The sequence below is a fragment of the Patagioenas fasciata genome, chromosome 1 (assembly GCF_037038585.1).
Source record: "Patagioenas fasciata isolate bPatFas1 chromosome 1, bPatFas1.hap1, whole genome shotgun sequence".
Classification (NCBI taxonomy): Eukaryota; Metazoa; Chordata; class Aves; order Columbiformes; family Columbidae; genus Patagioenas; species Patagioenas fasciata.
In genome coordinates, this window is record NC_092520.1 from 157,680,737 (window position 1) to 157,707,647 (window position 26,911).

The following is a 26,911-nucleotide window of genomic DNA, read 5'->3' on the forward strand; positions in this document are numbered from 1 at the left end:
ACAAGCCTCAACAATGCTATTGATTGCCAATTACCTCTTAACTGCTAATGTGTACATGATACTGGCTTTGCTTTATTGATTTTTATAGAGAGAATGCTGTATATTTCAGATGTTTTTTCCTGAAGTTAACATAAAATGTTACAGGTTCCTTTTTATTCCCATTCAGACTACATAGCCAAAATTGATACTTAGTCTAGAAATCTCCACAGACCACATTATATACAAGGAGTTCATATACATCTGTGTATATTGTACTACATGTACTAAGGCATAAACACATAAGAAGATATGTATGCAAACATCCTTGATTTCAAACATTTCCAAAGGATCTGCTTCGTCTGAAAGGTTCTGATTGCAAATTTTATGCAGATTCACATAAATGCTGCTGTGTTTGGTTAGGGGCAGTGTAGAAAAAACCTGCTGCCTCACAGCCTATGTGAATCTTAAAGTATTAACTCATTCTACAGCTTACAGCATGGCAAAAACTCATAGACTTAAAACCAGTAGTCTTGAAATTTTTATTTCTTCTACATTATTTGTGCATTAGTATCTACTAACCAAAATCAACATCACCATATGCTGAACAACCACACAGTAAGAAACAAACCCTTCCCCTGGAACGTTTTAGGTTTAGGGGTGAGATCTGCAGAACTGCCTAACGGCAGAAGGAGCCCAAATACTAATTTTCAGTTTGTGATGTTACATTTGTTGAGGATTTTTAAAAGGCAAGGTAGACAAAAAAAACCCACAAAAAAACAGAGGAAGGATTAAGTCAAGCGTTTTACAGGCAAGGAACTGAGGCACAGAGAGACTGAATGATGTGCACAGCATCACTCCTGGAATCTGAGCACTGACCTCAATTCTCCTGAGCCCTCACACCACACTACTTATGCCACCAACTCTCCAAGTCTTCATGTAGCCTGTGCCTTGTACGAACCCCCTTTTAAATTGTCAAGCCCTACACATCCCACTTACATTTTCACTGTTAAGATCTGCCTCGCTGGGGCAGCCAAAGAGTTCCCGTCTCAGCAAATTCCCATCGTATTCCAGGAATGTCAGGTAGAGGTTGCGGAAAAACTCCACGTGCTTGTTTTTCACTCGCAGTTTCTTTGGTGAGTTCCAGTGAATCACCTCAGAGGGAAAGAAAGAGAAAACACATCCTGCTGTTAGAATACAGATTTGTTTTATCTGCTTTTTTATGTGGGTTTCGTTTGCTGCCCTCTTAAAAACAACAACAAAAAAAACCCCAACCCCAAACCACACACACCTCTGTCGTTTTATCAGGAAGGCTTTGCCACATCTTTCACAAGTAACTGCGTACTCCAGAGGTGATGTGCTTTCAAACTCCTCCATAAGATTACCTGCACACCTGAGTCAGGTGCTGCTGCCGTTTGTGATGCAGCGCCTCCTAAATGCTGCCACAACTCTAATCACAGACCTTATAGGTTATGGACTCTGTTGCAGAAAGTGGCAGGACAAGGGACACGGGGATGTAGGTATTAAAAATTAATCTCAGATTTCCACACGACTGTTTCAGCTAATGAAACTGATTCACTGTTTCAGGCCAGGCAGACTCTTCTCTAGTTAGGTATAGAGAAGAAAAAGCTTGAAATGAATTCCTATACACATTTACACCCTTCAAAAAAAGACTGAATTTAACTTCCTTTTTGCCATTGCTTCATTTAAACATGACTGACCTCAGTGGCATTACACAACACAGTGATGCAGTAAAATGCTTCACCCTTTGGATTCCAATTTCTAGCAGGTATTTAGCCTCTGCTAACCGGAGATGACTCTCACACTGCCCTAGATTTAACTCTAATGCTGACATAAAGGGCCTGATCCTCATTTACATCAAGGCAACTTTGCACTGCTGCCAGTGTGAATGAGAACAGGGGCATAAGGAAAACTAAGAGGGAGACAAAAATGGTTTGCAGGAATGATTTCATTTTATAGAGGCTATATTTTAGGCATAAGAAAAACCAAACAAACACCAAAAGCTTTGTATTCAGTTTTATTCCTTCTAAAGAGATTAAAAAAAAAATCTCTCTTGGGAATATTTCCAAGCTCGGAGTTCTGGAGGTTCTCTGAATCCATGAAGTTAATTGCGCGAAGGCACCATGTCACTCACACACAGCCACAGGGCTCAAGGCCGGCTGCCGAGCTGGGTGCAAGGTAAGTTTGCTCTGAACATCGCATTTGTGGGAGGGAATTCACAGAGCTGAAGCTCAGCATGTAGAACAGAAGCAGCCCAGAAGAAATGAATGCAGCTCCCTTCGTGTCAGCAGCACAACTTCGTGGGACAAGGGGGCCCTCTGAAATCACACTACCTGTTGCTGAATGAGTGAACTGGAGGAGAAAAGAGCAGGACCTAGCCTGAATTCTTCCTGTACTAACTTCAGCAAGCAAGTCTCTCCACAGAATATTTATACTGACATAAAAACAATGGCACTCTCTTCTACATTACCCAACACCAATGAAAATACCTCCTGACAGAGAAAGCTTTATCCCTTCCTGGGATTTCACTGCTGAGAATACTAGGATGTCAGAAAACCATACATGCAGTTACAGAAAAGCAACCCTAGGGGAAAAAGATAATTTCAGAAATTGGCAAATCACTTTTTCCAGTTATAGTAACAGTTTAAATCAATATCATGATGCATTTACACACTGTATAAATCTAAGAAATTATTTGGACAAAAATATTTGGTGTAGATATTTTTCCTAGGTAAAGCTGCATTCTTTGCTGGTTTTACATTTGTCCATAAGTTTGGAAGCATAGCTTAACCATGCAATAATATGTTTCTGCAATGTGTGCTGAAAATACAGAACACCACAGAAACAAAAAAGGCTTTAGGTAGGTTAGGACATAAACTTAAGATGACAGATTTCCTCCACTGAAAAACAGGTCTACAAAATCTCCTTTCTTTGAAAACAACTTGACATATTTTATACATTGCATTTAACTGCAGCAAAAGGCATTAAATGCATGAAAAAAAATCTTAACGACTGAATCTTACCTCAGGGCAACAGGCACATGTAACAGAAGCACAGGGCTGAAGTAACCTAAAGGGCTGCTTAACAGTTTTACAGGGTACTAGTATGTATTTTTACAAGCAGACATAGAATAGAAACTGTCTGCTGTTAACTTGCACTTATTTAAGAGTAGATCAAAGAAAGCTGAGAAGCTGGAAAATGGGACAAAAAATACTTGCTAAGAAAAATCTTCTGTGTATTCATTCCACTACTCCTACACTTCATGAGGGTTTCCTTCTGGATGTCTTTACAAGCATCCTACCCCTTTGCTAAGCCCTCTAACCACTCATCACAGGGACCACGAGCATAGAAGTGGCTAAAATGATGATAAGCTCAGTGACTGTTATGGGACAGGCTCCCCGCTGCCGCAGGAACTTCCCATCAACACACGCTATGTCACATCACAGCCAAGTCGTGGTGTTGATGCCTCTACCCAGTTGTGTGGGGGATGATGTCCAAGCCAGGCAACTGCAGATGTCAGCACGGAGGCTCTTTGCTGCTGAGCTTCCAAATCTTGTGTGTGTGTAAAAGCTGGTGAGTGTCAAGGGCCTCGCTGGTGGTTCAGATCTGATCAGATATGAAACATGTCATGATGCTGCATGTGTACAGATGTCAGGGGAGCCTGAAGTGAATAAAGCTGAATGGAGCTGGTGACTATCCAGAAAAGCTGATTTTTTAATCAAGGAAGACAGCACACGCCAATGCAGCTAAAGAACATCAAGGAACCATGCAACCATCTGGATGACCTCAGGTAGGAAAACCACAAAGCAGGTCTGGCAAAAAAAGCAGGCCACTTTTCAAAGGTAACATGATTAGATAAACATTATGTGATATATAAAAGCATAAAAAAGCAGGTTTCAAAAAGTGACAAGACTCTTAACCATTGACATACAACACTGCCTCCAAAGACCATATTCTTTTTTTGCTGTCAGCCCACAAATTCACTTTCAGTTCTAACTGTAGCTGTCTAATTTAGTATATTGCATCATCTGCCACAGCAGAAGTTGTATAGGCCAAGATAGCCTTGCATAGGGTGGCCACAGGCATCGGTGCGGTACACAATGAAGACAATGGGCTGCACAGGTAAAGCTATGGCCATCGTGTTAGAAACTACATTGTAGGCAACAGTGAATTGATTTGAGAACAACAACAAAAAAAATCAGTTGGAAACAGAATACAGTGAAATCAGAAGGGGAAAAAAAAAAGTCAAACTTAGAATCCACTTTATTCCCAGACTGAGCAAGTGTTATCTCAACATTAAAAAGAGAAAGTGAATCTAGAAACTAAAAATCTCATTACTATAACACCCTCTTTCCAAGACTGAATTGCACCGTAATACTGTGTTTATCTATTTTTCTATTTTCCTTCCTAGTTTCTACATTATACCAAAGCTCTGTTGGCTTACAGAAGAGACTGCAGCTAGAACATACAAAATTCTAGTGCCATTATCTAGGTGGACACCTCAGGAACAGTGCTAGCCTTCAGGCTGTCACATGGATCCTTCCCACTCTTGATCAAGGCCTCATGAGAACTAAGAAAAATATGCTTCTTCATCTTAATTTAGCAATTTAAGCACTGAAAGAGAAGAACTTAAAATTCTACATCTATTTAACACTCAGTTAGTTGTCATTAAGCATCTTGGTACTAGCTACATTTCCCTTAATACCATCTGAGTTAATCAGCAGTTGTTACCACTCACTGATTATGCTCAGCCAGCCTCCTGGAATACTTCCATACATTTGTGACCTGGTGAGGGAAGCTAACAGAGCCAATAGTTGCCATTTATTCCCCAGGTTCTGACCCAAAGCACTCAAATTATGACACAGTTGGAGCGTCATAAACTGGCAATGGGATCTGAGATGGAAGGTAACACAGGATGTTATACAGTGGTGGAGTGCACGAGAAGGTTCTAAGGTCAGTTATCTGCACAGAAATACACTGGGAACAAAAATCTCAGCAAACCTCCTTAGGTTACCAGCTGCATTGTCCTCTCTGGGGAGATTAAATATTTCTAATCTGATGTTCAAACCACTAAACAGTAAGTTTCCACACAACATTATTTCTATAGGTACCTTTATCCATTTTCCCCTGAAGCATCTTCTCTCTCCAAAAGAAGTATTTAGGCAAATGCTTCCTTAACTACAATCTCTTCTGTTTTTTTACCCAAAGATACATCTTGATAACTTCTCACTCTGCTTTAACTCTTATGAAATCAGAGAATATAGGATATCCTGTATACTTACATGCCTCCTTTTCAGGCAGAAGGGGTAAAAAGAATACATTAAGCTTAAATTTAAGCCTGAAGAAGTTTAATTTTGCAAAGCACTGAATGGATATTCTTAATTAAACCCATGAGCACTTCACAATTTAAGTAAATAAGTAAAAGTGGTATTTTGTAGATGGGGAGCCTTCCTGCTTAAAAACTAGACTCCTGGTTTAGGTAACCAGACAGTTGCCACTGAAATCAACAGAAGTTAAACATTCAGTAAATCTGCACAGTAAAGCCACCTACATATGACACTTTAATGCCATCTCAGTAGGCTTTTTTTAACAGGCACAGGTTACGGAAAAGTTTAAATATGCCCCAAGTCACACTGCAAACAAGCACCACACATGTAACTTATGTCTCAATTAGAGATGGCTGGAAACTTTATTTTTAAACTGTGTTCTACCAGAAATGAATGGTTTAATAAAAGAACAAATTTCCTCAGAAATGATCAAATACTTACCAAAAAATGTCATCACGGAAGTTTCAGAGTGGTATTTCTGAACTACATAAGTGGAAGAGATTCACGTTGGAATAGCCAGTAACCCAGAGGTCCAGGCACTGCTTATAGATGTGGGATTCAAATGCCTGCCCTGCCTGGTTTGATGTCCATGGTCCCAGGAATTACTTTGCTCTCCAGCTTACTGCATAGGCTGTAATGCAGTAAAATGACAGACCATCCTTGTCCTGTACTTTTCAAAGTTTTCAATTTTTCCTCAAAAGGATTTGCAGTTCTCCCTTCAACTCCCACACCAATGTTTAATAAGAGGTCTCTTGCCTGCAAAAACACCCCTAAAAACACCTCTGTAATCACACAATGTATGTTTAACCCTCTTGAGCCTTTGCTCCTCCCAGTGTAGCTGTTCCTTGGTTGGCATCAAAACGTGAAAGGTGGCAGAATGCCAGACCTACTGCAGAGCAGTGCTGGGGGCTTGGACAGCATGGGATGGCTCAGGGACTGTGGGAGAAAGAAGTGCAATAGGTCATGTTTGAGGCAGATATGAAATGATGTATTTGGGTTACAGACAAGAAGCTGTTTAAACTTTCGTGAACAATCTTAGAAAGTCATCCTGGTGTTGAAGACATTCCCAGGGAAGACACAGTGAATCATGTAACACACTCTCAAAAGGGGGAATTTATGAGGTTAGTTATTATCTACCTGCTAATTTAGTATAAGCTGTGTTCAAAACCAGTTTGAAAAGCCATCAACAAGTTTTAAAGCATTTTCCTATTTTGGGGCGGGAGAGTAAATTCTAATAATTTGATAAATCCCCACTGAAGAGTCCAGCATCTGATTTTTTGAGATTGTGAATTACCAGGTTCTCTGTGTAAATAGCATCTGTATCCTTGACAACCAGACTTCTCTTCATGACTGACTCATTCAATGAGGTCATGATTCATTGTCAGAGGCATCGCAACTCATTACCTTCCTTCATAGGATTTTTCTTGCCATTTGGTTTGTGCCAAATCATAGTAATTGAGATTTCCTTACAGACAGGAACAAACTATTAACCAAAAAGGAAAGCAAACGCAGGGCCCGACCCAGTAAGTAATGCATAAATGAACCTCAGTTCCAAACAGATCCCCACAGGCTTGGAAGCGTAGCAGGGCCCAGTCCTGCAGCTCCCACGTTTGTCCCCTGACATTGCAGGCTACTGGGGACCATGTGCGGAGCAGAGATAAGAAAGACAGACAGTGGATGCCTACACAGAACGACTATTAGCACTTCCACATCTTTTGGCCAGTCTTCAATAACAGCTCCTGAGTGTTTCTCCAAGGTGTGACAAATGTCATACAAAAATAAGCACCTCTGGCCTTTAGACACTGCAGTTGGCTCACTTGGCAGAAAGAATTAAAGGGCATCTGCTTCCTCTCAGCCCACTCTTGTTTTCTACTAAAATTGTTCATTTCAAGACATTCTTGACTGATGCAAAGCATCCTTAAAACAGGTGTCCTCAGGGTGAAGACAGGAATATTTCCATAAGTGTAATTGTTTATATAGGTTTGGGTTCCATACACCACACACATCAGTACAAAACCCACAGACTTCAGTCTAGTTGTGTACAGTGTGGCCTCCAGCACTATACAGTATGACACAGGAGGTAAGTAAACATTTAGACAAATAAAAATAGTCTTATTTTGATCTTGCTCTAGATGGATATAAAATTAATTCAATGCAAAACTTGGTTACAAATATTTATGTTCTTCTTAGGCCTTCTCTGAAAGTTTCCCATATGCAAGTCCTCCAAAATTTGTATACAATGCTCAGCTATCACAGAAATGCAATTTAATGAAGACTATAAAGGGAAAAAAAGCGGTTAGAATTCTCTTCAGGCAACATGAAATATTCAAGTGCTCCACAGGCCTGCAAAAAGCATGCTGGTCATCCTATGTTTGCACGAATGTGAACAGAGCAGCAAAGAAGTATGTATGTATGTATGTATGTATGTATGCATACATACATACACATACACCTGAGCAGCAGCCAGCCCTGGGGGTCTAAGTTTATTTGACACAATGTTGTGCCTATAATAAGATGACAAATCCTCAAGTCTGATGGACTTTGAGGCCAGTGCGAATCATCAGTGCCTTTTCAGTCTGACATGAGGAATGCAGTCTGATTTGACTGAGGAATACTTGACTGGGCCAGCTTTACCTTGGAATTTAAATCTCTCCCTGCATTTCCTTCCTTCCTACGCTATCCTTCTTGATCCTTCAGTGCAAACTTCACAATCTGTCTTTCTCTCCCTCTTACCCTGGAGGTTTCTCATACCTCGTTTCTTATTCCAGTCTTACCATGAAATATAAGATGTGCCAAATATGTTGTGTCATACCATTTATATTAAATGCCATGGAACTGACTAACTTTGGTGATTTTAAGAGTATATTTTCTAACTTGGGCTAATGACATTTGTTACTTTTTTTGAGACGACCACATAACAAACCAGACAGTTTATTTTCAGAACCAGAATTTTGCTAATTTTCATAATGCAAATTCACAACTTCAATTGCTTTATGCTTTTTGTAAAATTGCATGAAGAATTTTAAACAGTGTTGCCTGAGGGCCAGTTTTTAAACTGCTGAATATGGGAAGAGCTTTATGAAACCAGGAGGCTTATATGCACTAGATAAGGTTCTGGCCTCTCTTTCAAAGCCAAGAATTTCAGCCTCGATTTGGTATTTAGGGGATAATGTTAACAGTGTGAATAAGTCTAGTGCAGCTGAAGAAATTGCTTGTATGTCTGCATGCCTTCTTGAGTTAAACACCTCAGACCAGAGAGCCAGTGGAGGATATTATGCATCTTAGACATAACTGCATGTGCTGTAATGGAACTGACAGTGCGATACACTATACGGTAATAAACAACCAAGCCTAAGTCATACTTGTAAACATAAATTTGTTAATCGACAATGAAGAAAGGATTTAATTTCTTTTTAAGTTAATTCTTTTAAATGCTTACTTGTAGGTTTACATACGTGCTAGGTGTCTCACATCTGATAGGGATTAGTCAATCTAGTCACTGGAGCCTCAAGAGTGATTTGCCTGATTAGCCCTCACATAACTACTCTGAGGTGAGCTCAGCCAGTCTCCAAAACCACTCATGGGGAGCACGATTCAGTTGCCTAAATGCAGATATGTAGCAACACTGAAAGGACCTTAAGGTTACCCTGTCTGCCCATCAGCTGCCTTGTCAACAGGGTCCTCCAGGTTTTTGCTGTATCTGCCAGTCCCATACTGATATCTGGGAGCACCTATCATGACTTCAACTGTGTTTACACAACTGAACCAAGCTCTAGATCCTCAGTTATTACCTTCAATGTCTTTTTCTCATGTAAATGTACTTGTTTTAACCTTGGGCTGAATCCCATCTGACTCTCTCTGTGGATTATATGAATTAACGTAAGCCCTTAATTCACAGAAAAATACTGTGATATCTCCCAAGTAGGAGGTGTGATTTTCCAAAATTCATCTTTTAGAAAACGTTTTGCCTGCTACTACATCTCTCCTTTTATTTCATACCTTACAATTGCTGTCACACATGATTCTCAACACAAGCACAGAGCTAAAATCTCTACCAGCACTTCGTTACAAGGCATAAAACCACAATGCTATAAGTCCCTGTGTGGATCCTGCCCTACAAACATCTATCATAAAACATTTAGTGGTCAGTGTGTGTACTGACCAGTATACTGATCTAACCTTAAAAGCTGTCTTCTATGGACCACACCTGAATAGTTGGTTGTGAATACTTTATGTATGAAATTCAAGAAATGCTGGGAAGTGCAGCTTTTGAAATCAGTGTGTTGAGGGCAATTGATTTTCTACATTCATCCAGTATCTGGTGTTCATATTGAACACTCCTGCCGCTACACTACAAATTGTTAAAATGGAAAATTTGGTTACATTTTTTGTGGTTTTGTTTGTTTGTTTACTGAAGCGGTCTCAAAACATAAATTAAGCAGATGAACCTCAACTGAATTTTAAAGTTAATTGACAAAACCTAACTAATATTTACTGTGTTCTAATGCCGTTAGCGTGCTCTTACAGAGCCTGTTGTTGAGCCAGCCAGTCTTACTCTACACCTTGTAAAAGCTCAGTCAGCTTCAGTCCTTCATCTTCTGCATGCTACATCTGAGTCTGGCCTTTCAAAATGACGACAACACAACTGATGTTAATTTACCCATACCTGTTCAAACCCATCCTACTTTTATATCCTACTCGACAATAATGAAAAATGTTCTATTAAATCATTACTATAGCTTCATTTTATTAAATTAATAGGTTTCTAGTTAGCCTTTTTTTCCAGGGCAAATCCTGGAAAAATTGAGTGGCAGTATGTCTAGGTTAAGTGTACTCAAAGGCTAAATATGAATTGTGCAAGGTCTTTAAATTTTGGCTAATGTATTTCTAGCTCTTTATGAATTTCACTCCATTAAATGATGTTGACTAAATAGTTTCATACTTGTCCAGTATGAAATAAGGCTTTGTATTCTTTGGCTAGGAAGAGCTAAGAACTGGGACAGCAATAGGAACTCAGCAGTAAAGTGCAATGATACAGGTCAGAGGTACGGAATATAAGAAGGTATGACACTTGTATAACACCTTGCCAAACCCCAAAGCAGCACCCACCTTTCACTTCTCTAGCAGTCAAAATGCACAAGGCCAAGTCATATGTGCTTCCACTGCTTGGATGTCCTCATAAGCTGTGTTAGTTTCCCTCCTACTTAAGGGACTTCATATTTCTGTCACAGCAGAGTCCCGCATTCTCTATCCCAAAGGATATCACCCATCCAACCTCCTGTAGAACATACCTTCAGGTCAGACACATCTCTGTAGCACTGCTCAGAACGCGTGTGATCCGAGAGCTGCACATTCCAGAAACATGGGAGCTGGTAGACAAGGAAGGGATTTTGTTTGATGACCGCATTGAAGATATCCTAGCAGAGAAAAGCAGAGAACAGGTCACGGAATCACACAAAATCACAGAATGTTAGGGATTGGAAGGGACCTCGAAAGATCATCTAGTCCAATCCGCCTGCTGGAGCAGGAACAGCTAGATGAGGTTACACAGGAAGGTGTCCAGGTGTGTTTTGAATGTCTCTAGAGAAAGAGACTCTACAACCTCCCTGGGCAGCCTGTTCCAGTGCTCCATCACCCTCACTGTGAAGAAGTTTCTTCTCAAATTTAAATGAAACCTCCTGTGTTCCAGTTTGTACCCATTGCCCCTTGTTTTATAATTGGTTGTCACTGAGAAGAGCCTGACACCATCCTCGTGACACTCACCCTTTATACATTTACAAACATTAATGAGGTCACCCCTCAGTCTCCTCTTCTCCAAGCTACAGAGACCCAGCTCCCTCAGCCCTTCCTCATAAGGGAGATGCTCCACTCCCTTAATCATCTTTGTTGCCCTGCACTGGGTACTGGACCCTCTCCAGCAGTTCCCTGTCCTTCTTGAGCTGAGGGGCCCGGAACTGGACACAATATTCCAGATGTGGTCTCACCAGGGCAGAGCAGAGAAACAGTTGGGTGTGTTGTTTCTACAGTGAGGTGACTGTTCTTCTCCCTCTCACAGGTAGAAATGCAAATGGTTATGTGAGTTGAACTCTTCAAACCATGTTTTGTAATTCTCTTTACATAGAGGGTGCTATCAATCTAAGGGGTGATGTGTAGATCTGAACTAGAGGAACAGGCTCTCTTGACACAGAGAGCTAATGGACTCCAGCAAAGTTTTCAAAACATGTATTTTATACTGCTGGCAGGAGATGTGGTTCCTCTTCTAGTCACCAGAGAGAGTAATTCACAGTCAATGACAAACTGCCTGCTGTTAGTAAGTACTGTATCACTTCTCAATAGAGGGGATGAAAGCGATCTTGGCAGTTGCGCTGCCTCATGGTGAATTACTAGGTGGGATTTTAGCTAGCACTTTATTGTTGCACCAAGTATTCTAGGTATTTCATGAAAAGGGTACATAGCACAGATTTTCAGAACAGCCTATGCCGTAACGGACAGAATGTGTTCTGACTTTATGCAGCCATTGAGCTGGAGAGATAAGTTACGAGGACAGTCTTGTGGCTAAGGTATTAGGCTAAGACATAAGCAACCTTGGTCCACTCTGGAAAATTCTGCCCCATACAGGTATTAGCCAGTGACCAGGAGCTGCTTGAAAACACAGTGAAGTTTCAAGAATCATTTTAGTGAACTTCAGTAGCCTTCAGATCAACCTGCAAGGATACAGTGTACATCTCCTTGTGTACAGAAAGCAGCATGCTTGCCTTGGTGTTGACTGGTCATGAGCCAGATGTAGCTCAGAAGCAGCAGAAATATCTAAATATGAAGCTGTATTGGGTTAATACATTCAAGCTGTTGAGCAAGTCTTAGTGGTTCAGGTCCAGTACCACATTAACAGGGTTTCTGGATTCAAAACTGAGAGCTGGCAGGAAGCAGAAAGAGAGTAAATAAGCATTTCTGTGTATAGACACACTGTTGATTCTCTCAGCCTCATTTTCCCATCTGTGGCAGGACCTTTTTCATTACAGGGGTGTTGTGTCAAGGAGTACATTAAAAGACTGCCTGGACTCATCTGCCAGAAACAGTAAAGAGATATCTGGAGGCTCTTATAATAGAACTAAAGTCTGCTTAGATAACAACCAGTAGGAAAAGACATAGTATATTTGGACTTCTAATGTCTAGTGAGCTATATGTTAAAGAAAGAAGGACAGAAAATTAAAGCTCAAACCCTCAATTTGTCTATCTCATGAATCATCTGTGCAGAGGAGGTAAAATGTCAGTGTAGCAAGAAAAACCTTTTGAGTAAATCCCCATTCCTCTCTTCCACATTTTCCCCTGAGCAACAATTCAACAAATGGTGACTGCAGGCACAATATTTCCCCCCGTTCCCACGTCATCCCCTTTTCCTTTCTTAACTGCCTCAATCCATGGAGTACTGGTTGTACCACTCCTCTGCAATGTCCTACTCACCTGGTCTGCCAGTGAAGTGGACAGCATGCTCATCAACTCCCGCTCTGCCGTGAGTCTCCACATCTGCTCCCATTTCATCTTCCGTAACTTATCGAGAAGCAGCAAGATAACCCCTGAAGCAAAACACAGTGCAGAAAACAAAAGAAGCCATGATGTCATATGTCAGTCAAGTCCCTGTCATATGCCAGCCTATGTGCTGAGTCAGAAGTTAAAACAAGGACGTGAGCTGAGATCTGTTAGCGGAGACTAGAATCCTGACTTTGTGCTAACACAGGGCGTTGACTAAAAAGAGCTTCAGGTTCAAGATGCCACTAAGAAAGTTTTCCTGAAGCCCTGAAGCTGTAGAGAAGAAACGGAGAGGTGGCATACAGATGAATCCTAGGTTATACAGGCTTGAAAGAAGGCTAAAGTAGTCCAAGAGGAGTGAAACTGGGAGGAAGAGAAGCAAGAGAATGATGTTGTATTTCTAGTAGCCTCCTTAACTGCTAAAGCTTGATTTCATTATGACATGATTAGCCCTGGAATTATTCCTTACAAAAGGAACTAATACAGGTGATTCACATGACAGATGTTAACTCCATCCGAAGTTTATTATAATTCCCAACAGAATTAGATAATATCCTGAAAAAAAAAAAAGAAAGAAGAAACCTCCTAACACGCAGAAGTGACCCTCCCCACTACTTATTCTGAAATGCTACAGGCTCCAAGAAGACATTCTGTCAGGTCACTGTCTACTAAGGAAAGGGTAGAGACAATCCAGATTTATTTAGTATGATTCTATTTCTGCCACCTTCACAGTGAACAGCAATCTGCTTCTTACAAAATCCCACTGTTTAATTTCTGTCTGGCCTGAAGTCAAGATTACGCTGAGACAAGGAGAATTTTGTCACTCATACGAAACATTTTACCATGTGTGTGGGGTGAAATCTGACTCTTGATACTTACTGCACAGGATGCAATACATACACTGCGTAAGATGAAATTTCAGCCTTTCCTCCACCAAGTAAGAAGTTAATCACTTGACACACCAGATGGCAATCCCCAAAACTTTTCTGAGTAACAGTTTATCAATGCTGGTTACAAACCAGCCTTTGGGAGTGCCTACTATGAAGGAACCAAGTGTTCATAGAGCATGATCTTCAGAAAGTTACACTCAAAGAGGTAAAAGAGATATCTCAGCATGAATTGTTCCTCAGTTGCTTTTTTGTCTGGACAAAATCCCTAGCATAGAAGAAGGGAAAACGGCAGAAGCAATGAAGCTGGATTGAAGCATCAGCAAAACCTTTCCTACAGTGTCTCAGAAAATTTTACTTGAAAAATTAATTCAGAAAAACTTAGATAAAAGGACTGTCATGGGGGATGAATGCAAACTGAAGGACCATAAAGGAAGAGTACTGATAAACAGCAGCCTAGCAGGTTGACATGAAGTGCCTAGTAAGAGCAATGATAGGTTCTGTGTTGTTTAACGTCTTCATTAGTGAAAGAGGGAAGTGAACAGAACAGCAATGACATCTACAAGTGATATTACAAAAAAAAAAAAAAAATCATGGTAACTGTAGAGAAACGTAACAACTACAGAGAAGAATATGAAGTGGCAAAAAGCAGGCACTGGGAAAAGCTGCCTGAGGGCGTCTAGGATGATAAAACTAGAAGTAATGAAAATAAGAAAGGAAATATAGTCTGAATACTTAAGAAAAATTATCCTAAACCCTTTGTGGCAAAATAACCTAAAAATGACAGAAAACATGCTTAATTTCCTGAGTCTTTAAAAATCAGGCTACACAAAGAACAGCAAAATATACATGGAAAAATCTTGCAATGGTTGGGGTAGAACAAAGGAGGCTTCAGGTCATTCCTATCTTCAGATTCTATGACATGGCAAATTTCTTTCTAGTAAAACCTGTCAATGCCATGAATAAAAATAAAACCTCTTTTGGCAGTGAATTTTGTGGCCTATTTTAGTTCTGTTTTCCATTTCAGTCCATCTGGTTCCCAAGGATGCTGGAACCTGTACTGGAGGGATCCCCTTTCATCTTCAGTCAACCTTTCTGCTCGCAGCTGTTGGGTTGGAAACGGAGGTATTGTCACAAGATGCTACAACGTATTTCTGCCAGTGTGTTTGTCTTCACTCCAGCATAACTGAAGCCTACTTGGAGTGCACAGTGTGTGTCATTAGCTCCTCAGAGAGCCATTGTGCTTTGTCTGAAATTCTAGATCAGGGTGAAGCAGATTCCTTGCGCTGCAGCAATAAACTGGGTAGGATAAGCTCTACTCTGGCAGTGGATTTTTTCCAGCTGGCAATAACTGTCAGCTTTGTTTCAATAGTCAAATACATCTGAGGAGATTCTTTATTAAGAAAAATGAAGACTAATTGTAAGATGCGGTTAACTCTAATCATAGAATCATAGGACAGTTTGAGTTGGAAGGGATCTTCAGAGGTCATCTGGTCCAACTCCCTGCCATGAGCAGGGACATCTTCAACCAGATCAGGTTGCTCAGGGCCACGTCCAGCCCGGCCTTGAATGTCTCCAGGGATGGGGTATCTACCACCTCTCTGGGCAACCTGGGCCAGTGTTTCACCAGCCTCAGTGTAAAAAATTGATTCTTCATGTCTGGTCTGAATTTCCCCTCTTTTAGATTGAAACCATTACCCCTTGTCCTATTGCAACTGGCCCCACTAAACAGTCTGTCCCCATCTCTCTTACAGGCCCTTTTAAGCACTGAAAGGCTTTTTTGTATTCCACTCTTACGCTAGGAGCAAATTAAGGCATTGCAGATAAAGAGATTATGCTGTCCTGAGGGGCTATCATGGTAGCAGCAGAAAGAGGCAGATGGGGTGGAAAAACTGGAATATATGTGAGAAAGGATGTATTACATTATGATGCAATCATGGCTATTGAAAATATTCACAAGCTTTTAATGTTTTAATGTCAAGACTGATTTCAATGTGACTTCTATCTTAATTCACCTACAGGCTCTGTTTTAATACCTTTGTACAGCCTCTGTTCAGGGCTTCTTGCATTGTGGAATTCTAATTTTCTGCTGCTTTAGAAGTAACTACTGGAGAGTATGTATAGAAAGTTTAAATATTTACTCATTAGTATTAGTGAGAATAAGAGATATCTTCTAAGAGGATAATTTAATAGTATTCACTTAATTAGTGTTTAGTGCAAAAGCAAAGCAAAAGCATATGTGCTGGGAACTTCCAAATAGTTCATGCAGAGGAAAAACAACCTTTTCTTCAGAACAAAACACTCCAGTTTTACTTCTATATTATTCTGTTACCAAAAGCAAACGTAACATGTACTAAGTCCAACCTGTGCAATTAGTTTGCAGGCAAAGTGTCTGAAATAAGGAAAACAAAATGTTTGCCTCAGGAGCCCCTTCACTCAGAGTCAAATTGACTGAAATCTCAGACTAAAATCAAGATGACATACAGCTGAACATAAAGGCAAAAGGGACTTACTCTCAGCTGCTGTGCTGGGAGAGGAAGAGAGTGGAGAAAAAAAAAATATCAAAGGAATATTTTATGAACATCTGGCCCCAGGCAGTGGGACTTCTCATCTTTTGATGAGTGCAGCATTTTCCTGCCCTCACCTACCTGGGAAAAACAAAGGTAAATCTTGGCAACAAATAAACAAAAAGAGAAAAGTGGCAATCAAAATGTACCGTGAGTATTAAACAAACAGCCACAGAACACCCTACTTTCTTTATCCCGACAAAATAGTTCAGGCGTATACAGAGATACAAATATCTCAACAAGCTCTTAGAAAAATAATGCTCTATTACTAAATATGAGGAGCACATCCTAGTTCAGTTTTTATTTTAATGCCATTTTCTCCCCCTGCTTGACGAGATTTTGCTTGAACTACAAAAATCTGACAGATTCTGAATTGCGCAAACAAACAAAACAAGGAAAGTCTCAAAAAACGTAATTTTAGAACACACAAAAGCATCTCATGCCCAAAAAATAACAGGAAAAAAAAAAAAAGGAATTTGGTAAATAGCTTGGAGAGAACAGGGCAAAATTTCTGAATTAACATATTTGGATGAAAACACTTCAGTTGGGAAACATCCCCACCTCTGGCTTCAGGAACACAGACTGCGCCTTATCCTGAAATTCAGGGAGGCGTATACAGTGGAGTAGAAAATAATAAACAATAATTTAAGATAGAACAGAATCACTTACAGAAGATATAGTGAAACTGGACAAGCTTTCAAACTCCATTGATTTATTACAATGGCCCTTTTAAGGTGGCTGAAAAACTACTCAGTGCTGGACGAGGAGGCAAAAATGTAGCTACTAAGAGATAACTTTCTGTAAGCATTACCTTGCCTGTTTCTTTCAGGTGGAACAGAATGTTTTTGTGAAGAGTTGAGGCAATGCCAGATTATGTGAGCAGCATCTCAGAGCCTATCCTTGTCAGGTTTTAAAAAATTCTTCCAGAAACTAAACTTGTAACAATGAACCATCCAGACACATAGCAAGAAGATACCACTACAATATCTGAGAAAGACAGGGCAGACACACTTAAAAATACAGTATAAAGCAATAGTGAATTTAAAATAATACTATTGGGATTTTACAATACCTAACCAGCATACTGAAGACCATACACCAACCCACTGAGTCTTAGAGGCTGTAAGAAATAATTTTAAATAGTGCTGACATGGAGAATTTCTACAACAAATAACTGACCCAGACATTAAAGGCTGGATAAACAACATTGAGATACCATGTTTTCTGAAATAGATTTGGCACTAAAAAGTTGAGTTCAGTTTTAGGTGCTATGTGAGAGGCTTGTGGCTCTGCTATCTCAGAAGCAGCACCATGATCGTGTTGACAGGTTAGTACTCTAGCAAGTACTTCCACATGTTCTTTTAATTCAGATTTATGTACCTGAAATCAACAAAAGTTGTCACAGTGTGTAATGCTAGGAATGTGGCTATGCCTTTGCTGGATCAGGGCCCTAATGATCAGTTTTGCTCAGGACTGCATTTGGAATCCACTGGGTCAAACCTCCACGCCACTGATGTGGCCTCTGCTCTCCACTCACAGTATCAAGAGCAAATAGAAAAACACAAGTAGATGGCTATCAGGGATTAAAAAACTGAATTAAACCTGTAATTCCACAACAAACTACTGCACACATTTTAAATCCTTCATTTTAAGTCTTTGTGTGGATGAAAGTCACTGCATTTATTTCACTTGATTTATAGACCACCTACCTAGCTGCTACTCATAATTTGACCAGGTGTATCATTAGTACAATAACATCATAGCTTATGTCTATAGCTTTTAGTACAGTATGACCAAAGGATTGTCATTCTAACACATTTTGGAGTATCCTGGTCTATTATTTAACCATGAACTTGCATGCTCCAGTCTTTTTCTCCAAAAAACCCTTTCACAATGTCAAAAAACTTGCAGAGACACACAATGGTGTTGAGAATAAACGATGACTCCACGTTTGAGCTTTTCTCTGAGAAAATCAAACAGGGCTAAGAAGCTGTTTCGAAATGTAAAGTGGATGACCCTCCAGGCACGGTGACAGAATGCAACAGCCCTTGTTTTCTCTGCACATGTATGGAAAGCGAAGCTGTGACAGAGTGCATTTTGAAATGCAGCACGGCCACTCTGTTGGGAGCCCGGTTCATCTTGAAGCATTATAGACATTCTGTTTATACTTCCTGATGACCATTTAATGAAATGGAACACTTTTATTTGCTTTGTTCTCCTCGTCTGATGTATGCTGTTTCTCCTTAGGCAGAGTTAAGATGAAGCATATACTGGTGCATGATTCAAACTTCTTATGGAGCTAGAGACTGTAGCTCAGAATTTCCTGTTTTTCTAATTGTTTCTTTATTGTTGAGATGTTATTCTTTCTAAGCAATTTGAAAAAAAGAGTTAAATATTCTTTGTATCTTCTTTTAAAGACTTCCATTTTGAGGTGAATTTCTCCAACTTTCTTAAAGCCCCAAAGGGTGCTACAGAAAAATTTCCTTGATTCAGATGTCTAGAAGTTTTACAGGAAAGAAGTCATGAACCATAAGACTTTAATGTAAAGTTTGTGTAAGAAAACTTTTGCTACTTAAAGACCATTCTAGCCAAGCAGTGCCCTCCCCTCCTATCTCCCAGAGTCTTGTGAAGAGAAGTAATAATTCTACAGGTTTCTTAGAGGTCAGCAAAGAAAAACCATGGCCCTGGAGCAACTGGTCTTCTCTTATATACATCCCAAGCAAGGCAAAGTCATACACTTTCCTGCCCAAATTGCTGACAAAGTTTTCCTAAATCCTATAACGGAAAACAACTTGGCTGGCAAAAATATTAGCAAAATCAGAAAGGGAAGGTCAAGTTCTTCCCAGCTGCTCTACTTGTTTTGGGCATCAAGGAAGAAAGTAAGGATATTAACCTTAACTCGAATCCCTGAACTCTTGAACTCTGTGCAAAAAGTTGTAGGAGATGAAAATCATCTGTGAAAAAGCTCCTTACATGGGTTTTTAAAAGCTCCTTCGTTTCCTTATAGCCTTTGCCCTCCATGAGCCTTGTGAGCATACAGGGTACAGAGATTACATTTTAAAGGCAGAGGAAAGCAAATACTTCAAGGACTTCTCAGCTGGTGGACTAGGGAGATAGCTTCCAAGAAGGAAACAAACAAACCAACCAACAAAAACCACGGGAGGCAAATCATTGAATCCTCTTGAAATTCAAAAGATTGGGAACGTTTTGCTCGGAAAAAATCCAGAAGTTGTAAACCTCTGATAACACATCTGGCTTCAGACCAGCAAAGGGAGAGAGGAGGGAGGTTTCAGCTTCTACCTGGTGTGGCACAATGGCAATGACCAACCTCAGCGAAGCAGAGGAGAGCTGTCTCAAAGATGTGTCTCACATCACCGCCTGCACAAGTGTCACTCAATAGCCACTCGGTGTGGATCTCTGTACATGTCTGGAAGTCATGATGGAGGTGCCAAAGGTCAACATTAATAAAAAGATGGTCAGGCACACATCTTTGAAATGTGAGATTTAAAAAGAAAAGCAACATGGGGGAAACATGGAAAATTTTTACAAGGTTTTAAAGAACTTTTCCTCTCTTCAATACTAAAAAGGCAGTAAGTTCTTACACGGCACGTTATTTATGATTTCATTTGCCTAGGTACCTAGGTGACTTGCATTGAGAGGACTACAAAATCCCAGTTAAATACATATTTAAGTGATAAAGTCAGAAAGGATAATTTTTAGATCTTGCCTAACAGAGGCCATAGGATTTTTTCAAAATCAATTGTGCTTTAACCAGAGCATAACTTGTAGAAAAACATTCAGTCTTGATTTAAAAATTTACAATAATGGATAATCTATCACACACTTTGATAAGTTATTCCAATGCATAATTATCCTGATGATGGATACTTCCATTATTTGTAATTTGAACATGTCTTTGAACTTGCAGTCATTTGATCTCGCTGAACTTTTGCTAAATTGGCAAGCCCTCTATTAAGAAATGTTATTTTCTCCTGCAGATACTTGTAAGTTATGATTAAACTATCTCTTGACGTGCTCCCAGATAAACTCTTGGAGCCATTTTTCCCAACTTTATGGGAAATTTTCCAGTATTTTCTTTGAACTTGGTTAATTTATAAGTACTCACCTTTGACATTTGGAGATTAGACCTGGACAAGTAGCTAAATTTACATTTTAAAATATATCCACTCTAAGAAGTGAACCCTAGCACCCAGATCAAGGCCTATGGAGTGGTTGTACACACACTGTTCAGGGCCTAGCTCTTTATGGAGCAGGCCAGCCACATTCAAACTACATAGCACTTGTCTCTGAGGGCCTTGCTCAAGTTCCTTCAGTTTTTAGACATACCAATTATTTTCTTAGCATTTCTCAGTGTCTGACATTATGAGAGAGCCATGTTACAGCCTTTCTAGATGGGAGAGTTTTTGGCATGGGTCTATGTTGTGTGCAATGGAGAATGTTGTCAGGGCATGTGGGAATATTAGAGAGTGTGAAGTCTTTCGATGCAGCATTGAAGAACCAGAAAGAGATGCCAAACAGAGTGTAATCCAATCCATACAATCTTCCAGAAATATTTCCTGAATTTAACTATGAAAAAATTACACCTTTTTTCTTGACAAAAGACAGGTTGCTCCCTGAGAAAGACAGGGTACTAAGTAATTCCTGTGCCCTGTTGATGATCACAGAGCTAAGAGCGAAGAATGAACTAGGGAGCTAAGTTATTTGACAGTGTAGACATCCAGCATGTCAGGAATAAAAAGCCCATACCCAACAGAAACAGCTTCCTGTACTCATATGTGAACTGTCCCTGTTTATACATCCAATGATCACACGAAGTATTTTGACAACCGTATTAAACCTGGAGCTTATGTTTTTCTGATCATCCATCCTGGACTAATTCTCATGCATTTCTTCATTCTTTCGGAGCGCACAATTGTACATGTCAGTGCCTCAAAACACAGAAGTGCCAGTGAGTGTCACAACTCTACATCAAACCAGAGTAACTGGACTTTGAGTGAGCTCTCAAAACAGGAATCACAGAGCAGTACAGACTGTACAGGATTGTTGTGCAGGAGGTCCCTGTGCAGGCATGTTTGGAAAAAGGGATCACACAAAGCTTGTTTCCATGGATAAAAACTGAGGAGGTTTGCTGGAATTCACTGAATATTTGCCAGGAGGAAAGCAAGTACATCTTCAAAAACTAATCCACCCTGGACTCTCCAGCAAAGAATCACCCACTTCCAAAAGAAAAAAAATCTGTTTCTTTATCCTCAGCTTCTGTAAATGAGCTTAGGTCTACTTAACTCAGGAGTCAGGCATTTACACCAGATCTGGACCTTCTCCATGATGGTTACCCACATTTCTTTCTTCCTCAGAAAGCAACAAAAAGTGAAAGATAACAGGGAACATTGCTTTAAATTATGTAGGTTTTGTCTTGGTTTTGGATCCTCTCAAAAGCATCGTATTTAATAGTGGTTGAAATGTCAACAATTTTACAAGGTTTCTACTTCGGACTATGTGAAGAAGAAAAATGTACCCTGCATAGGTGATAATTACTTTGGTTGTCTTCTAATATTAACAGTAGTCCACAAGGCTAATTGTAGGGATGGGCAGAACGCATAAGAACTAGCCACAGCTTTTCTTGGTCTGGTGTTCAGTCACTGTCCTAGCAACAGCAGAGGAAATGTGGCTGAGGGGCTGAACAGCCTCTCATGTATTTCTTTGTAGTTAAATGACAATCAGGTTTGGGGTTTTGCATTCATAAGCAGTAAAACAACTTCCCCTCCTTGACAACTTAATGGACAGTTTATTGACCGGGTGTGATTCAGGAGAACTGGAACATTCTAAGAAATGGATTAGGGAAAGGAAAGCAGCACAGAATGAACAAGCCTAATAATAAACCATAGCATTTTTTAAAGAAAGGAAACATAATGTACTTTAATGCGATGATTTCACCCAAAGGTCAGCTGAGGGTCAATCATTCTGCCACAGCCTTTTCTGTTCTAGCAGCAGAGGGACAGGTTTAGGTTCCTGGTAGAAATACAGGGACACATATGCTTAAGGAGAAAATGTGCATGGAGCTGTTTAGCATCCTCATAGTCAAACTGAGGTATAGTTTGGATGGGTGGACTGCAAGGTGCATGGAAAGTAAGTTGGCCTGCCAAGCTCAAAGGGTTGTGTTCATCACTAAAACATTCAGATGGCATCCAGTTACAAGTGGTATTCCAGAAGAGTTGATACTGGGACTGATATTGTTTAACATACTGATTAATGAGCTAGAGATGAGATAGAATGCATCTTCAGCAATGTCACATGTGACATCAAACTGGGGGCTCTGACCAGTACCCTGGGGATAGAGCTGCTATTCCAAGAGACCTTGACAGGCTCGACAAGTGGGTTAAGAGAAAGCTCACAACATTCAATGAAAAGTCCTGTGTGGGACTATTCCTGAATGGATAGTACCGCCGATAGAGAGTGTGGCAGGATGCAACCCCCCCTTTCTCCCCTTCCTTCCTTCATCATGGAAGGAGTAGGCACATCTCCCTCTCTCTCTGTTTGAGGGTAACAGCTTCTTTTCTTTGGCCCCAGAGCACCCTGGCCAGGGCCATTAGGAGAAGGGAGTGCCAAGGCGCCAGGGAGCCGCTGGGCACCTGTGACCAGTGTGGGGGATGTTTGGAGGCTTCAGGGGTACCCCACAGCCAGGGTGGGGGTGCAGAGAAGATTCTAGAATGCCTACAGTCAGGTCTGATCAGTCAGTATAAAAATGGGACTCTCGTCGAGACTCCGCTGATTGTCACGGGTCTCTCGGAGCACGAGCTTAGCCACTGCCGCCAGGAGCCACAGCCCCCCCGCCCGCTTCCCGGGACTGAGACTTAGCTTGCCTTGCCTCCACGTGTGTAAGTAAATTAACCCTCGCAGGATTGCGAGTACATATATATTCCGTGTACATTTGCACGTGTACTTTAAATTATTTCCTCGCACAATCGCGAGTGTGTTTTCCTCCTGTGCTTCCACATAAGCACGTGTACTTTCCGTGCTCACTAAGAGTATGTGTATGTCTTTAAAATAATCTTACAACGTGTTTAGGCAAGTGTGTATTCGTCCTGGACGCAGGGCTGGCTCCGGCATTGTTTTGGGTGAAGCCACATGCATGCACTCTGTGGACTGCCTATTGTATTAGTTGCTGCCCCTTAATAATTTTCCTCAACTGATATCCAAACCTGTATTTAAGTCACTTTTGGAGTGCTAAAACCCTGTTTCTCACCGGTTTAATAAAAGTTGTTTTGGACCCTATTGTCCCTTAAGCTAACCTCGGGGTGCCTCCGTGACAGAGAGAAAGGAGCTTTTTGGGAAAAGTTCTAGAGGGTTCTGTGGACAGCAAGTTGCACATAAGCCGGCAGTGTGACCTTGCAGCAAAGGACAACCACATCCTGGGCTGTATTAGCCCCTTTGGTCAAAGGAAGTGATTACCAGTCTCCACTCAGCACTTTAAAGATCACAACTCAAATGCTGTTCTGGATGCCTCAGTTAAATAAAGACAATGGTATGCTGCAGCAAATCCAGCAGAGAGCAACCAAAATGGTCAGAGGCCTGGAGAACATGTAGGATAAGCTGATAGAGATGGACTTGTTCAGCCTGGAAAAGAGAAGGCTAAGGGGATCTCTTTCTGCTGTCTACAGATACTTAATGGAGCCAAACTCTTCTAAGAGATGCAGAGAGACAGAATGAGAGGTAACTGACACAAATTGCAGCAAAGGAACTCTAATTAAAAATCAGGAAATTTTTACTTTTTTACTTTTCTCACCAAAACAGTAGCCAAATATAGGAACAGGCTGCCTTGAGAGGTATCCTTGGTGATATTAAAAACCTCAACTGGATAAGGCCCTGAGCAACTTCAGTTGGCTTTCAGTGGGAAGAGGACTAGAAGACCTCTGGAGATCCCTTCTGACTTAAATTGCCTATAATTCTATGATCCTGTTTGGGAAAGCTTCTCTTTTCACCATCTCTGCTAAGGCCCTGAGAACAAAAGTGTAGGAACTATCTGTATATATGGTACTGCAATGCCCCTGTCCTCCCCTCAGCTCAGTTCAATACAGACAGGTGGAGGAGGGAGGGTTGAGGAGCTACAGCAGGAACAATTAAAGGTGGAATGTAGCTGAACATAGAAGAAAGACAATGGGGAAAGGAAAGAATTGAGCTGCTGCTAGTTCTGACATGTCAGTGTCCATGCAATTTTGCAGATTCTTCTTTCTCAAAACACCTCTAACTCAGGCGGTATGAAGTCTTGGTATTTTTTTAAAGGGGAAAGGTTTGTCCTGAACCTGGTTTGCCCTGTACTAAAATGATCAGAGCATGGTGAGTCCTGCAGCAAATAGCACCTAGGAGAGTGATTTGACTATGACTAAATTCAGCTGTTTTTCGTTGGCACTCTCTTAGAGATGACAGCTTTGACACAAGGATATAGAAAGACATCTTACTTACTCTGCTGCTTTCTGTTTCAGGCAACAGGCTACCTGTTAAGAGTCCAAATATGGAGCCCAACTCTGATGCCTCTTTCTTTGCTTTGGGACTACAGCTAGAACCTCTGTTTCTGTATCTACAAAAAGGAACTGCCTTTACACAATCACATTTACAAGCACAATGAGAACCTGGAAAGTGAACTTGCACTTCAGAAGAAAAAGTACTGGTTTTACTACTACTATGCATTTGTCTGGGATTCTCCTGCCATGTAACAGAAGTTTTTGTTCTCAGTTGAGACACCTGGATGCCTCTACTAAGCTTTTATGTGCAAGTCTTTCATCTAAATTTAACCTGCTAATGATGGTCCCTCTACAATAAAGAGAGGGCATTTCAGAGTGCTGGACAATATGATTTCTCATCAAGCTATGTATGTTCACATAAAGAACTGTCTTGATCAAGCTAAAAATACCACACTTCAGAACGATTCTTTAAATCGTGAGATTGGAATAGTACATATATATGTCCTATTTAGGTACATTACATGGAGATCAACATTGTGAACTCAGGTCAGACCAGTAAAAAAACCCAAACTAGGGCAATTTAATCAACTAAAAAGACATCCTTTTTATATATGCCAATACAATGGAAACTAGAATCTGGTATAGGCTGTCTGAATGCCATTGTTTTTACCACAGGGTTCTTAGGAGATGAAAGTTTTCAGGTGTTTGAAAAAAAGAGTTATTGCAGGGCCTGATAGATTCAATTGCCAAAGAGCAGAGGATGTATCCCAGAGAATGCAATGAACAGTAGACTAATTCAGCCGTAGCAATGCCATTATTATGCGGACAGGCCTCTCAAACTAGAGGCACCATTTTCAAAATCAAATACATATTGACCCACATTTCAGAAATGTCAAGCGTGTTGTAAACAAGTTCTCGGTACATCACATGCTTTAGGAACTGCATGAGAAAGACTGGAAAGGAAGCTATTCTTTGAAGGTAGGCAGCTTTAAGATAGCTTATTTTTAAGTGCAAGCTACTGATTATAGCCAACAGAGATAGGGATCTGGTCATCAAAAGCATTATCATTTTACCGTTCCACCATCGACACAGACAGACTGAGATTTCCTGTTGTGTCTCAAAGCAACAAAGTGTTGGCCCTTCCTAAACTACTACCTGTACAATGTGCGTGATACCTGTACTTCAAATGCATCTTTGTGTGTTAGAAAGCACGTACATAGCCGTATGCTTTGCACTGATAACAGTATCTGCTGAATGAGCTCAAAATACCTTAAAGAAGGAGTAATCTAATCCAAAAAGCTGGTATAGCGTGAATTGGAGTAGGTGAAGAAAGTGTTACTTTTTGCTTTGACATTGGTGTTGGCCTTCATTTTTTTTTTCATTAAAATGTACTTTTCATCTGTTTGTAAAGGTTCTTGTACTTACAAGCAAATCTAATGATACCAGTTCCTGTACCAAATGTTACTAATGTTTTATGTAGGAGGCAGGAATATTGCAATGGTTTTTAGAAACAGCATGGCTAAACTGAGTCAGGCCATCATGGTGGGCATTTAAAGGTTCTGTAAACCATGAGTTCTCTGACTTGTTCATTCACTGAGATGAACAGGAAAAGTCTCCTCTCTCAGGCAACCACTATAGTCCTTTATTTATATAATGAAGAAAAGCACTAGTTTTAGTCAGGCACTATAGAACACAGTTTGTGAATTAGTGCGTTATTCAGATGGGTGTCGTCGAACTCTGACACTTTCAGGGGGAAAAAAAGGCATTTTGGTAACAAATCCATCCAGAATTAGGCAAGAATAGCTATTTAAAGCATTAATTGTGAGGATTTGTGAAAAACAGAAATGTCTGATTAAATTAAAAGTGCTCAGCTCATCTTAACATCAGATCCATTATCATAATGTCATGAGCAGAAATTTGTGAAGCTAAGGTGAAACTGGTTATCATGTTTCCAGAGCAGGACCACAGGCAGTTCAATGACCCCCCACTCTCTCATTCTGCACTGCTGTACTAATAATTTGTTTTCCGCACTGAAGATGCACAATATCATCATGAAGAAGCACAAGCTGTGATCCAGTGTAATTTCATATAAACAGTCTGCCCTATGCTAGCCCTTCTTATTCATG

At 40.4% G+C, this 26,911-nt stretch overlaps 1 protein-coding gene across 7 annotated transcripts in view; it reads right to left on the reverse strand.

Annotated features, from left to right (window-relative positions):
- The window catches only part of LARGE1 (LARGE xylosyl- and glucuronyltransferase 1), a 291,854-nt gene that overhangs the window by 42,707 nt on the left and 222,236 nt on the right, over window positions 1-26,911 (reverse strand). For all 7 annotated transcript variants that reach the window (XR_011735698.1, XR_011735697.1, XR_010651410.2 and 4 more), the window contains exons 8-10: window positions 12,786-12,898; window positions 10,616-10,741; window positions 976-1,131 (exon numbers count right to left, since the gene is read on the reverse strand). Coding sequence is in view for 3 of the 7 variants with exons in the window: in XM_065838648.2 (XP_065694720.1) it covers window positions 976-1,131; window positions 10,616-10,741; window positions 12,786-12,898 (395 nt within the window). In the remaining 4 variants the exon portion in view is untranslated. The remainder of the gene's footprint in view (window positions 1-975; window positions 1,132-10,615; window positions 10,742-12,785; window positions 12,899-26,911) is intronic.